We start from the raw sequence: 14,567 nt of genomic DNA, 5'->3' as shown, positions 1-14,567 counted from the left end.
CCCACCCCCTGCCCCAGAAGCACTGTGAAAAGATATTAAAAAGGTGATTTAAAAAATATTTTGCCAGGGGGGTTGGTTGCGGGCAAAATATGAGTTTTTGCATGTTGGGATATATAGTGTTTTGAAGGGAATAATGCTGATAACAGTCCAGAGGCAGAGTACAGGAATTCATCGGCTCACAAGATTTCAGCCATTTTTAGTGCATTTGGAACAGATAAAATAAAAGACTTTATTTGGTTTTCATGAGTAAATAAGAGCCATGTAGTGTTAGGGTTTCCACACATTGTAAACTGGGCTTTGCCAGCACTGCAGCGTGGATGACGATGATGACTGGCGGACAGGATTAGTCGGGTCGGTGGTATCCGGCGGACAGGAATAGGTGTGACACACTGGTGACCTGGAAGTGCTCGCTCTTCCTCCATGCGGCTTTGTGGGTGAGTGCCGGGAGAAGAAGCTCAGTCTTCCGCTGTGTGGTGTCCTCAGGCCGGAGTCATGCTACTGGAAGCGCGGCCCGAGCTCAGCACCGGAGTGACCCGGTCCCTGTGTGCAGGTGAGTGGGCCTGGGGAGGGGTGTATGTGGGCACAGTGGCAGCTCTATGTATGTGTTCTCATACAGCAATGGCAGCCCTGCAGAGGAAACTGGAAGATGACTGTGTGTGCGCCTGCAGGGGGCTCCTCTCTCCTGGATTGTATACACATTGTACTGGAATGTGGGCTTGTGCACCCTTTTATTTCGTCTGTAATTGGACCCTTTTGTTGGGGCTCTCACATTGGACTCCATTCACACCTGTGTATGTGGTGTGGTGTGGTGTGTTGTGGTGTGTTGTGTTGTGTTTAGGGCTTCCCATTCATTTCAATAGGCTGCTCTACCCTTCACAATTGTACAAAGGAACCAAAGGCATTTAACAAAAAGATGAAATCACAACAGTGGCCATGCGATTAAAGTTTGTTGTAAACCGTCACATATACTCCGTGACATGACTAGTCTCAGGTGATACCCAGAGATGATACAGATTAGGGGTGCCCATCGGTACCCCAAATGCTCCTAATGCTGAAAAACTATATTTTGTGGGGCTGTTTGCTTCAATAAAAAATGAATGGGCTCAAATTGTTCCGCAAAGAAAGAGTGGCGGATTTGCCATTGGGTCACGTTTAGAAGTGGCAAGAGGGGTAGTCTCTCACCCCCCCCAGCTGGTGACGGCTGGCCATAGAGGTGAGCGAAGGAAAGATGACCTCGGCTCATCTCTAGGACTGGAGCGAAGTCATGATCTCTTCTGGTTGTGGCACATGTAAACATTAAAGCAAAAGATATCTCCATAAAGTGGACCTGTCATGCTGTTTTGTTATTGCAAGGAATGCTTATATTCCTTGCGATAGCAATAAAAGTGATGGGCAATGTAAAAATGTGAAAAAAGATATAAAAAAGAGCCCCGCACTTGAGCGCAGTGGTGAACAAATACGTAGGTCATGCCCACGTATGTAAACTGTTCGCACCACACGTGAGGTATTGCCTAGAACATCAGCGCAAGAGAAATAATTCTAGTACTAGACCACCTCTGTAGTTCTAAACTGGCAACCTGTACATTTTTAATCATTGCCTATAGAGATTTTTAAGTAATAGCCATTTCAATGAGTGTACAATTTTACAACGTTTTTGGTATCTTTATATTTGGCAAAACATCATGTTTCATATTATACAAAAAATATATATTTTGTGTGTGTGTGTGTATATATATATATATAGTGTGTGTGTGTGTATGTATGTATGTATGTGTGTATATGTATGTGTATATATATATATATATATATATATATATATATATATATATATATATATATATATATATATATATATATATATTCTAGTGTGTTTTTTTTAAAAATTCATTAAAGTGTGTTTTTTTTTTTTTTTTCCCCAAAAAAATTGTATTTAAAAATACCACTACACACAAACTGTGCGACCTTAAAAAAATAATTGCAACAGCCGCCAATTTATTCTCTAGGGTCTCTGCTAAAAAAAAAAAAAAAAAAATATATATAATTTTTGGGGGCTCTAAGTAAATTTCTAGCACAAAATACAGATTTTTTTTTTTCTTGTAAACAACAAATGTTGGAAAAATCCTGGTGGGCAAGTGGTTAAACAATAAGTAAATAAGTCCGTTTTTCTACTTGGAGGGCGGAGAAATACAGTGAAGCAAAGTAGTTTTGATGAGTGAAGGTACACTTTTTTTTTTTTTTTTTTTTTTTTTTTTAAGTTCAGAGTGACTTCCCCAGCCTTTCAGTCAACTACCTAACTCAGTAAGGATTCTGTTAGACTTGGGTTACTGCTTGCCACTGAAAAAAAGCAATCCACAGTGGTGACAGGCTTTCAGGAGGTCCTACTGCTGCCTTTTGAATGCATGTGTGTTTTTTTTTTTTTTTTTCTTAATTAGTTGGAGGAATATAGCCCACTACATTTTGCTTCCAGTAACCCTGTCATTATAGAAATATGAAGTCTGCCATTGCTTGACTATTATGCTGGCTTACAGGATTACAATTTTTTTTCTAATTGGATTTCATTGTAAAAATGAGTGAAAGCTTTTTGTAAATCTAGGGTGAAAATATTTGTAAAAATATAATTTTAAGTCACTTGCCTGGAACAAATATATAAACCAGGGAAGTCACAAGGCTTTATCTGTAGACTTAATTTTAGTTAGTGACTAAAATAGATAAAACTAAGGCCCCTTTCACATGTGCGCATCCCGGGAGGGTTCGTATTCAGCGATCCGCTTGCTCAGCCATTGGTGTTCCGGGGGGGATAGCGCCCCGCCATTGGTGTTCCGGGGGGGGGATAGCGCCCCGCCATTGGTGTTCCGGGGGGGGGATAGCGCCCCGCCATTGGTGTTCCGGGGGGGGATAGCGCCCCGCCATTGGTGTTCCGGGGGGGGGGACAGCGCCCCGCCATTGGTGTTCCGGGGGGGGGACAGCGCCCCGCCATTGGTGTTCCGGGGGGGGGGGGGACAGCGCCCCGCCATTGGTGTTCCGGGGGGGGGACAGCGCCCCGCCATTGGTGTTCCGGGGGGGGGACAGCGCCCCGCCATTGGTGTTCCGGGGGGGGACAGCGCCCCGCCATTGGTGTTCCGGGGGGGGGACAGCGCCCCGCCATTGGTGTTCCGGGGGGGGGGACAGCGCCCCGCCATTGGTGTTCCGGGGGGGGGGACAGCGCCCCGCCATTGGTGTTCCGGGGGGGGGACAGCGCCCCGCCATTGGTGTTCCGGGGGGGGAGACAGCGCCCCGCCATTGGTGTTCCGGGGGGGGGAGACAGCGCCCCGCCATTGGTGTTCCGGGGGGGGGGGAGACAGCGCCCCGCCATTGGTGTTCCGGGGGGGGGGAGACAGCGCCCCGCCATTGGTGTTCCGGGGGGGGGGGGAGACAGCGCCCCGCCATTGGTGTTCCGGGGGGGGGGGGAGACAGCGCCCCGCCATTGGTGTTCCGGGGGGGGGAGACAGCGCCCCGCCATTGGTGTTCGGGGGGGGGGGACAGCGCCCCGCCATTGGTGTTCCGGGGGGGGGACAGCGCCCCGCCATTGGTGTTCCGGGGGGGGGACAGCGCCCCGCCATTGGTGTTCCGGGGGGGGGGGGACAGCGCCCCGCCATTGGTGTTCCGGGGGGGGGGGACAGCGCCCCGCCATTGGTGTTCCGGGGGGGGGGACAGCGCCCCGCCATTGGTGTTCCGGGGGGGGGGACAGCGCCCCGCCATTGGTGTTCCGGGGGGGACAGCGCCCCGCCATTGGTGTTCCGGGGGGGGGACAGCGCCCCGCCATTGGTGTTCCGGGGGGGGGGGACAGCGCCCCGCCATTGGTGTTCCGGGGGGGGGGACAGCGCCCCGCCATTGGTGTTCCGGGGGGGGGGGACAGCGCCCCGCCATTGGTGTTCCGGGGGGGGACAGCGCCCCGCCATTGGTGTTCCGGGGGGGGACAGCGCCCCGCCATTGGTGTTCCGGGGGGGGGGGACAGCGCCCCGCCATTGGTGTTCCGGGGGGGGGGGGACAGCGCCCCGCCATTGGTGTTCCGGGGGGGGGGGGACAGCGCCCCGCCATTGGTGTTCCGGGGGGGGGGGACAGCGCCCCGCCATTGGTGTTCCGGGGGGGGGGGGACAGCGCCCCGCCATTGGTGTTCCGGGGGGGGGGGGGACAGCGCCCCGCCATTGGTGTTCCGGGGGGGGGGGGGACAGCGCCCCGCCATTGGTGTTCCGGGGGGGGGGGGGACAGCGCCCCGCCATTGGTGTTCCGGGGGGGGGGGGGGGACAGCGCCCCGCCATTGGTGTTCCGGGGGGGGGGGGGGGACAGCGCCCCGCCATTGGTGTTCCGGGGGGGGGGGGGGGACAGCGCCCCGCCATTGGTGTTCCGGGGGGGGGGACAGCGCCCCGCCATTGGTGTTCCGGGGGGGGGGCAGCGCCCCGCCATTGGTGTTCCGGGGGGGCAGCGCCCCGCCATTGGTGTTCCGGGGGGGGGGGACAGCGGCCCCGCCATTGGTGTTCCGGGGGGGGGGATAGCAATTTTGAAGCGTGACATGTTGGGTATCAATTTACTCGGCGTAACATTATCTTTCACAATATAAAAAATAATTGGGCTAACTTTACTGTTGTCTTATTTTTTTATTAACTAAATTATTTTTCCCAACAAAAGTGCGCTTGTAAGTCCGCTGCACAAATACAGTGTGACAGACAGTATTGCAACAACCACCATTTTATTCTCTAGGGTGTTAGAATAAAAAATATATATAATGTTTAGGGGGTTCTAAATAAAGGCAAGAAGAGGCAGGTAATATAATACAGGCAGAGGAATCTTCATTAACATTGCTGGTTTGTCATACCAACGGCGACCACAAGAGGGCGCCAGATTCCATAAGGAATCATAGGACCGCAGAAGGCCTCAAAGCCGCGGCCTAAATTTTCGGCCGCCGGCGGAACGGCCCGACGCGATCACGCTGGGGGGGTCCACAGACACAGGATACCCCCAGCTGTGCTGCCCCAGGCGCGAGGTCGCTATTTCTAGTCGCCAATGCGACCTGGCGACCGGGTTTTGTCGAGCCCTGTACTAAGCGATCATTTTTCTGAACGCTGCATTAGTGTTGCTACTGTCGCTAGGTAGCTAGTTATTTTTTTAGGTTCACCACCAGGTTTTTATAGCGCTAGGTACCCCCATATACTACCCAATAATGGTTTTAACCCCCTGATTGCCCCTAGTTAACCCTTTCACCAGCGATCACAGTATAAGTGTCACTGGTGACGCTGGTTAGCCAGTTAGTTATTTAGGTTCCCCGTCAGGTTTTTATATAGCGCCAGGGACCCCCATATACTACCTAATAAAAATTTGAACCCCCTGATTGCCCCTAGTTTTTTTCACCAGTGATCACCGTATAAGTGTTACGGGTGACTCTGGTTAGTTTGTTTTTTATAGCATCAGGGCACCCACCATTTATTACCCAATAAAGGTTTAACCCCCTGATCACCCGGCGGTGATATCAATTAGGTTTTAGGGTCAGGGTCTGCGTCGCCCCAGGCAGTGCCAGTACCGCTAACACCCACACGCAAAGCATACACCTCCCGTAGTGGTATAGAATCTGAACAGATCAATATCTGATCTGATCAGATCTATACTAGCGTCCCCAGCAGTTTAGGGTTCCAAAAAAAACACATTGTTAGCGGGATCAGCCCAGATACCTGCTAGCACCTGCGTTTTGCCCCTCTGCCCAGCCCACCCAAGTGCAGTATCGATCGATCACTGTCACTTACAAAACACTAAACGCATAACTGCAGCGATCGCAGAGTCAGGCCTGATCCCTGCGATTGCTAACAGTTTTTTTGGTAGATTTTATATTTAAATCCGGAAGGCAGTGCTTGGTTTTCGGGGTCCCGTACGTGGCTAGGCTCCCAAAAAGTCCCCCACATGTGGTATCCCCGTACTCGGGAGAAGCAGCAGAATTTATTTTGGGGTGTAATTTGACTTATGCCCATAGCATGTGTGAGCAATATATCATTTAGTGACAACTTTGTGCAAAAAAAAAAAAGTTTGTAATATTCCCGCAACTTGTGGCAAAATATAAAATATTCCATGGACTCAACATGCCTCTCAGTAAATAGCTTGGGGTGTCTACTTTCCAAAATGGGGTCATTTTGGGGGGTTTTGTGCTATTTTGGCATTTTATGGCCTTCGAAACTGTGATAGGTAGTGAGGAGTAAAATCAAAAATTTACACCCTTAGAAATCCTGAAGGTGGTGATTGGTTTTCGGGGTGCCGTGCGCGACTAGACTCCCAAAAAGTCCCACACATGTGGTATCCCCATACTCGGGAGAAGTAGCGAAATATATTTTGGGGTGCAATTCCACATATAACCATGGCATGTGTGAGCAATACATCATTTAGTGACAACTTTTTGGAATTTTTTTTTGTTTTTTTTTTTTTTTTTTGTCATTATTCAATCCCTTAGGACAAAAAAAATAAATATTCAATGGGCTCAACATACCCATCAGCAATTTCCTTGGGGTGTCTACTTTCCAAAATGGGGTCATTTGGGGGGGATTTGTACTGCCCTGCCATTTTAGCACCTCAAGAAATGAGATAGGCAGTCATAAATTAAAAGCTGTGTAAATTCCAGAAAATGTACTCTAGTACTAGTGTACTAATGTACTAGTCTAGCTATAACTTTTGCGCAAACCAAAAAATATACGCTTATTGACATTTTTTTTACTAAAGACATGTGGCTGAATAAATTTTGCCCTCAATGTATGACTAAAATTTAGTTTATTCGATTTTTTTCTTATAACAAAAAGAAGAAAATATCTTTTTTTTTTTTTTTTTTTTTCAAAATTTTCGCTTTTTTTTCCATTTATATCGCAAAAAATAAAAATCGCAGAGGCAAATACCAACAAAAGAAAGCTCTATTTGTGGGAAGAAAAGGACGCAAATTTCGTTTGGGTGCAATATTGCATGACCGCGCAATTACCAGTTAAAGCAGCGCAGTGCGAAATTGGAAAAAGACCTCTGGTCCTTAAGGTGTTTATTGGTCCAGGGCTGAAGTGGTTAAGATGGGCACTTTTTTTAATAAAAAAATAAATAAATTTTATCCAGCTGTATTTACTTAGTACAACTTATAACATCCAAGTGAAAGATATAACACCAACATGGCAGAGAAAAATGGTTGGAAAAGGGATCACCCCCTTATGTCATTATTTTGTTGGACCACCTTTTTGCTTTAATTGCAGCCTTTAGTCTGTTGGGATATGTCTCTACTAACATCTACATGTTGCAGAATTTTCCATCTCTTCTTTACAGAACTGCTCAAGTTCAGTTAAGCCCCATACACACTATCAGTTTTTCTGCTGAGTTTTTCCTTCAGATTTACCAAAACCATATAAAATGAGGTCAAACCTTAGGAGTTTCCAGTTGTATGTAATCAGGCAGGCCCTTGTACTACATGGTTTTGGTAAATCTGATGGAAAAACTCAGCAGAAAAACTGATAGTGTGTATGGGGCATTAGAGACTGACACAGGCTGGTTAAAAGCTGGAAAGTCCTCCAGGGGGATCTGTAGAGGGGGGAGAAGGTGGCTGTTCTGTCCCTCATCATCGTGATCCCCTTGTTTAGCTTTTTCTATTTTAGCTGGCCTTCTGACAGTGGGACTATCGGGTGGGGAGAATTCACCAAGAGGCTACGATGGAAGGCAGATGGCCATGCATGTGGAGGAAGCAGAGTTGCTGGAATCAGACGTCGAGTCTTCCTGCAGCATGGGGCACATGCCGGGTTCGGCATCATCTTGGGTGTCTGACTCCAGCACAGGGGAGAAAAATTCTGTTAACTTCTGTGGCATCCACTGCTGTGAGCCTGCTTTGACACTTCCAGGCTGTCGGGTAGGAATAGCGCTACCCAGAGAGCTGAAACACTGGTGCCTCTGTTGCTTGTATTAGCCGCTCTGCAGGTCTAAGACCCAGAGCTCCTCGGACCTCGTCTGTCTCCGAAACCGTCACCCACCCCTTGAGTTTAACACTGATCCAGAATAAGATTTTAGCACATGAAGTCAGAGCTACCAATATAAATTTTTGTGAGTCAATGACTGAAAGTTTTGAAGTTTGTTTATCATTATAACAGCCAAGCAATTAGCACTTTTAGAAATATGCTTCACAGAATGAGATGGCAGTCAAGAAAACATTCCTTATTCCAGAATGGTAAAAGAACAAAATGACATACATGTGCACATTGTTTTTATCTGAAGATTGCTCTAAACAAATTGAATCTTAAAAGAAGAGTAGCAATTGATTGGTAAATCCTATTTCGGTGACTGATTACTCTCCTCATCAGTTGGCATCACTGATGTTGGCAAAATAATGGCTTAAAAACTACCAGTAAAGAGAGCAGCGTGTGTGTGTGTGTGTTATGTAGTGTGAATGACTTTCACTGTCAAAATAAGACTGCTTTGCATTCAGAATGCAGTTATATTTTTGATTTTAATATTGGCCTTTTATCATGGCAGCCTCACTGCTCTGTCAAGTTGAACCTGTGGGCCGATGGTTTGAAGCCTTCATCAAACGTAGGAATAGAAATGTGTCAGCGTCATTCCAGGAGCTGGAAGATGAAAAGGAATCCTCTGAAGAGTCAGAGGATGAAGAGTTTCAGCTGGAAGAGTTTGCACTACTGAAATCGCTTGATCCTAAGGACTGGAAGGTTTGTAGCCTTTTACATGAGTGCTTCCCAATAAATAGAAATAAACAGTACAGAAGAAGTTGCATCCATTACCCCCCCCCCCCCAAATCCTTTGTGACAGGTTTGTATGTTTCTTGAAATATTAATTACTCCTCTACAGGGCTGGCAAGATATCTCAAACAGACTATTTGGTGTTGGCCAACTACTATGGTCATTCTTCATTAGATTCTCCATATTATTTTCCTTTAAAAAAAGTTAACATTTTAGAAACCAGGTGCCAGAGTGAGTGACAACATTGTTGCATATTTGTGGTGTTGGGTTGGAGATGCAAACTGTTGTATGGAAATTTCTTCATTGTATTCTCCCAAAGATAAAGGTAACTAGAGGGAGAGTCCACCTATCAGTTAGCAGAAACAAAGAAAAAGCTAATTGGTGTTGAATCAGACCTTAAATTATACATTCAGATTGTCTGGGGAAAACTAAGGACTCCTAGTAATGGTCCTGAACATCCAAGTGTGACGTAATAGTAAAGCTGGACACTTTTATTTATATCTAAATAGAACCAGGATCATTATGCTGTACTTGGATTGGCAAAACTGAGGTACAAGGCCACACAGAAACAGATCAAAGCTGCACGTAAGTACCTTTAAAATATGTCAGTTATATAGCTTAAAGCAATCCTTTCCAAACAATAGTGCGTACACGCGATCAGAAATCTCGTCAGAAAAAACTTGGACCGTTTTTCCGATGGAATTCCGGTCAAGCTCACCTTGCATACACACGGTCATGCAAAGGTCCTCAGAACTTTCGACCGCCAAGAACGCGGTGACATACAACACTACGACAAGCCAAGAAAATTAAGTTCAATGCTTCCGAGCATGCGTCAAATTTTCTGAGCATGCGTGATTTTTTTTTTTTTTTGCACATCCGAATTGCATACAGACGAACGTGTTTTCGGATAGGAACTTTTTCCAACAGAAAAATAGAGAACCTGCTCTCAATCTTTTGCTGGCTCGAATTCTGCCAGCAAAAGTCTGATGGAGCATACACATGGTCGGAATTTCTAACTAAAAGCTCACATCTGACTTTTGTTTGCAGAATTTCTGATCGTGTGTATGGGGCATAACTGTATCTGTAAATGTGCAATAGCAATGTAGAGGAAGAACCCTCCTCTTCCAGCACATACCTCTTGTTGATTTTGTGGCCCCCAAAATAGGAATTCTCTCATATGTATGTTTTCAAGTTTACAAATTTTCATTTGTGTAGAAAGTGATTTTTATTTTTATTTTTTGTATAAATACACTTCAGTTTCGGGGTCTCTGTGTTTGAATATATTTGCTTTTCCTTACAGTATTGTCATGCAGATACAATGCATATGCCTGTTTTTAGATTAATTCAGTGTTCTTTAGTAGGTATTAATACCTTTTAATTCAGTCACTGTACTTTACATAAACATTTGAAATTGTTTTTTAATTGGCAGATAAAGCGATGGTTCTGAAACACCATCCTGACAAGAGAAAAGCTACTGGAGAACAGATAGTTGAAGGCGACAATGACTATTTTACCTGTATAACTAAAGGTAAGAATAATGGTAAAACTTTACTGAAACTTAAGGGACACAGCCACCCAAAACCGATGCACATAAAATGCAAATTTTTATTGAAATGGTGCTTGCATGCTCATGACTGGATAGCTTTCTATTCATAATCTGTGTTCTGTGCTTTATTAAGTTTTTGCTTATAGAAACACATTAAAAGAGAAGTTTGGATATTTTTATCTTAAGAATCATACTTGCCTAGGTGGATACAGCATCAGTCCCCCACTGGCTCTTAGACTGAGAACTGAGCCATCAAAGACCACTGATCACTCGGTTCTCAGCGCTTTATGAGGCGGAGAGTGGGTGACTGTCAGTCGCTGGCTCTCTCCTCTGAAACTAACACCCCCCCCTCCAAGAGTATTTGAAACACGTCAAGTTTGCATGTGGAATTAATCGTACATCTGTGTGAACCAAAAATACACATTTTATGCCCTGCAGTATGTTCAGATTTTTTATTTTTTTTGTTTTTAATCTATGTTATAATACAATTTCTTGATTTTGTCGGTGTTATTGATTTTATCTTTACGTCTACACAATCCATGGTTATCCAATTTTTTTCTATTATGCATGCTTGTGAGGTGGACATATAGCACGCACTGTCCTGATAAATCTCAAGAGACTAGCGGTTGGAGGCAGCAGTGCCTTAGATGATCTCACTCCACAGATATCTTGCTGTGAGAGTGTAAGTAGATGAGTGCCTAGACCAGTGATGGCGAACCTTGGCACCCCAGATGTTTTGGAACTACATTTCCCATGATGCTCCACTACACTGCAAAGTGCAGGAGCATCATGGGAAATGTAGTTCCAAAACATCTGGGGTGCCAAGGTTCGCCATCACTGGCCTAGACACTCTCCTACTGGAATATGCACTGCACTGCTATTTATGAAGGGCCAATTCCAGTTACAGGGTGTTTTATTTAAAAAAAATAAAAATAATTGGCCAGCCCTTGTTAAAAGCAGCTTTAGGGGGCACTAATTGTCACGTCTCTCACAGACTCACTGCTCTTCGTTCTTCAGCTATTTGGTTGTGATTACTTGCCTGCTTCTAAAGGACAGCTGAATATCAGTCCATATAACAGATATTCAGCTGTAGGGTCTGCGGTGTACATGTTGACAAGATGCTCTGCCTTGCAGTACACAGATAATGTATTGTCCAAACCTGGCACATATGTTGACCAGGTGAAGATTGTGCTGTACAGGGCTTTTCAAGGAGGCAATAAAGACTGCATTCAACCATTGGTTCTTTGTATTTTTCCAGTTTGTTGGTTTTGAGTGAAGGAAGTGTTCACGTACATGCATTTACCGAGTAGTTGTGTTGCAGGATACATTGCTGCAATTCTTTGCAGATTCCTTGTCGGGTAGATGTGTTTGCTTATTGTTTACTGTAAGACCTCAGCCTGTTGGTACCCCAAGCAAGGAATGAGGATCTGAACAGAGGAATGGGAGGATACAATGAGATAAAAGTTTTTGATCCCCTGCTATAATTATGGGAGCTAACTTGATTTTGAAGGTGCATATTCTGGTGGTATCAATCTTATCCTTTCTTATGTTCATTCTTTGGTAAGTTATTTACCAGGATTTTCTATGTGTATTTTGTGTGTCTGGACAGCTTCCCTATGCTAACAGTTCATCAAACCATACCACACAGACATCCATAGGTAACCCATGTGAAAGGTGGGTGAATGGCTTTACAATGGTACTGTACAAAATCCAGCAATGGATAAAAAACAAACAAAAAAAAAACACACAAAGTAGATGATCCTGAAGCAGAATTTTATGAAGCTCCATATCAGAAAATAACCTGTGCACATGTGTTTTGAGACCACAGTGGCTATCTCTTTGAAGATGACACAAAAAGCTTCTCTATCCCGACAGATACCCTGTAAGTCTAGGTTCACATCTATGCGGCTGTGCTTGATGCGTTTTTCAGGCACATTTTGCGTTTCTAAAAACTCGTTTTTTTACATGCAGTTTTCATGCATTTTGTTTGCGTTTTTATTTTTTTGCACACTTTTTTGGGGATTTCACATTCAGCTGTCAGCAGGTAATCCCCACTGGCAGCTGGTGACTCATTGGTTGTTAGGGACATGGCGGCCAGCTTCCTGGCCCCCTCCTTAGCAACCAGCTATATACAGTGTTTTTAACGGAAAAATAAAGAATGCAAAACACATCAAAAATCGCATCACAAACACAACACGTGCATTTCTGTCGCAATTCCATTGAAGTCTATTACACGCAAAACGTGGGAGAAAAAAAGTCCCAGACCCTTTTCAAAAATGCACCAGTCGCAAAACGCATAGATGTGAACGTGTACCATAGGAAACCATGTTAAATGGGCTGTAGTGTGTTTCTGCAAACTGAAAACTGCAAAAAAAAAAGGTGTATAGGTGTGAACCTAGGGCAGTGATGGCGAACCTTGGCACCCCAGATGTTTTGGAACTACATTTCCCATGATGCTCAACTACACTACAGAGTGCATGAGCATCATGGGAAATGTAGTTCCAAAACATCTGGGGTTCCTAGGTTCGCCATCACTGACCTAGGGTAAAGGAAGAATTTGGGGAATAGGGAAGATGACATTACAAAAAAGTATTGTTTAAGCCATGTCAATGAGCAGAAGAAAACTTATATAAGTAACAGGAAGTTGAAACAATTGTGCTTGATTTGCTTGTGGCTTCATACAGTTAAATGACAATCAAACTTCCAATTTTGTTGAAGATCCAGCTGTTTAGATGAGCAGCACAACAGTTATCACAATTTATAGTTACAGAACTGTTTTTTTTTATGTTTTTAGCATATGAAATTTTATCTGACCCTGTGAAGAGAAGAGCATTTAACAGTGTTGATCCTACCTTTGACAATTCAGTACCTTCAAAGGGTGAGGGGAAAGACAACTTCTTTGATGTATTTGGTCCTGTGTTTGAGAGAAATAGCAGGTAAGATATTCCCTTGTAATATACTTCACTTATTAAGTGCCCATGTCTTTTCCCTGTAAATTTTAAAATGTGTAAACATAAAATTGATTCCAGAATGTTTTGTTTATTTTATTCTTTTTACCTCCAATTAAAAAACTTGACATTGTGTTTATAAAATCCTGTGCCAATTTCACTCTCACTACAATGTGTTTCATTGTGTTACAAAGAGTTTAATAAATCCTAAGGATCTCGGGTTTCTCTTCCAAGTACTGTGACCTTTTACGTATGTTTATAATTTACAGTAAGTGTGTGTAATATATATATATATATATATATATATATATATATATATATATATATATATATACATACTTTTAAATAATGGTAATCCATGACAAAACATTATCTGTATTTCAATAGATGTTTTACTGAGCCATTTCTCCATTTTTAGGTGGTCAAATAAGAAAAATGTTGCCAAACTTGGTCACATGAACACATCAATTGAAGATGTAGATTCATTTTATTCCTTCTGGTAGGTTTAATTTTCATTATGTTAGTGTTTTTTTTTTTGGTTCCCGCTGTTTTATTTGGGATATCAAGAAAACCATAAAAAAAACATTGCATTAGATAATACTTTATTTTTTTTATTTTTTTTTTGTCCTGAAGGTACAACTTTGATTCATGGAGAGAATTTTCTTATTTGGATGAAGAAGAGAAAGAAAAAGCTGAATGGTAATGTAATTATGACCCCAGCTGACCTATATAGTGCCCATTGTAAAGATGGTGCCGAAATACAAGACCTTCCCAAAAGCATTTAAGGCCAGATCACAACCCTATAGAAATAACTGGTTTTGTTTAACTGGAAAGTAAAATCTCTACCCTGAAATTGTATTTTGTTATGAAAAAATGGCTGATATGACATTACACATTGTGCTTAATAGAATGTTTAGCTTAAAGCGGACCTCCACCCTGAAGTGGAAGGGCCACTCATCTGATCCCTCCCCCCTCCGGTGACACAATTGACACCTTTTCAGGGGGGAGGGGGGGTGCAGATACCTGGATAATCCAGGTATCTGCACCCACTTCTGGGACAAGCTAGCCACAGATGCCCCGCCCTAGACCCCCACCCCCCTTTGTGTTCTGGGAAAGAGCACAACGCATGCGCGAGTAGAGAACCAGGCAGTGAAGCCGCAATGCTTCACTTCCCGATTCCCTGACAGAGGATGGTGGCGGGGGCAGCCGAGAGACGAGCGATTGCTCGTCATCTGCCGCCAACATCGCTGGACCCTGGGACAGGTAAGTGTCCATTTATTAAAAGTCAGCAGCTGTAATATTTGTAGCTGCTGGCTTTTAATTGTTTTTTTTTTTCTTTTTTTT

The 14,567-nt window shown here is 44.3% G+C and overlaps 1 protein-coding gene across 1 annotated transcript in view; it reads left to right on the top strand.

Annotated features, from left to right (window-relative positions):
* Nucleotides 1-382: 382 nt before the first annotated feature.
* The window catches only part of DNAJC2 (DnaJ heat shock protein family (Hsp40) member C2), a 48,046-nt gene continuing 33,861 nt past the window's right edge, over nt 383-14,567 (top strand). The window contains exons 1-7 of the mRNA XM_077471834.1: nt 383-550; nt 8,509-8,699; nt 9,239-9,314; nt 10,159-10,257; nt 13,070-13,211; nt 13,642-13,722; nt 13,857-13,922. Of these exons, the coding sequence (XP_077327960.1) occupies nt 493-550; nt 8,509-8,699; nt 9,239-9,314; nt 10,159-10,257; nt 13,070-13,211; nt 13,642-13,722; nt 13,857-13,922 (713 nt within the window). The 5' untranslated portion in view covers nt 383-492. The remainder of the gene's footprint in view (nt 551-8,508; nt 8,700-9,238; nt 9,315-10,158; nt 10,258-13,069; nt 13,212-13,641; nt 13,723-13,856; nt 13,923-14,567) is intronic.

This window comes from Lithobates pipiens, unplaced genomic scaffold (assembly GCF_037356315.1).
Source record: "Lithobates pipiens isolate NorthernLeopardFrog02 unplaced genomic scaffold, aLitPip1_a1.2 Scaffold_8, whole genome shotgun sequence".
Taxonomy (NCBI): Eukaryota; Metazoa; Chordata; class Amphibia; order Anura; family Ranidae; genus Lithobates; species Lithobates pipiens.
The sequence above is the reverse complement of the archived record's forward strand: the minus strand, read 5'-3'. Positions and strand labels throughout refer to the sequence as shown.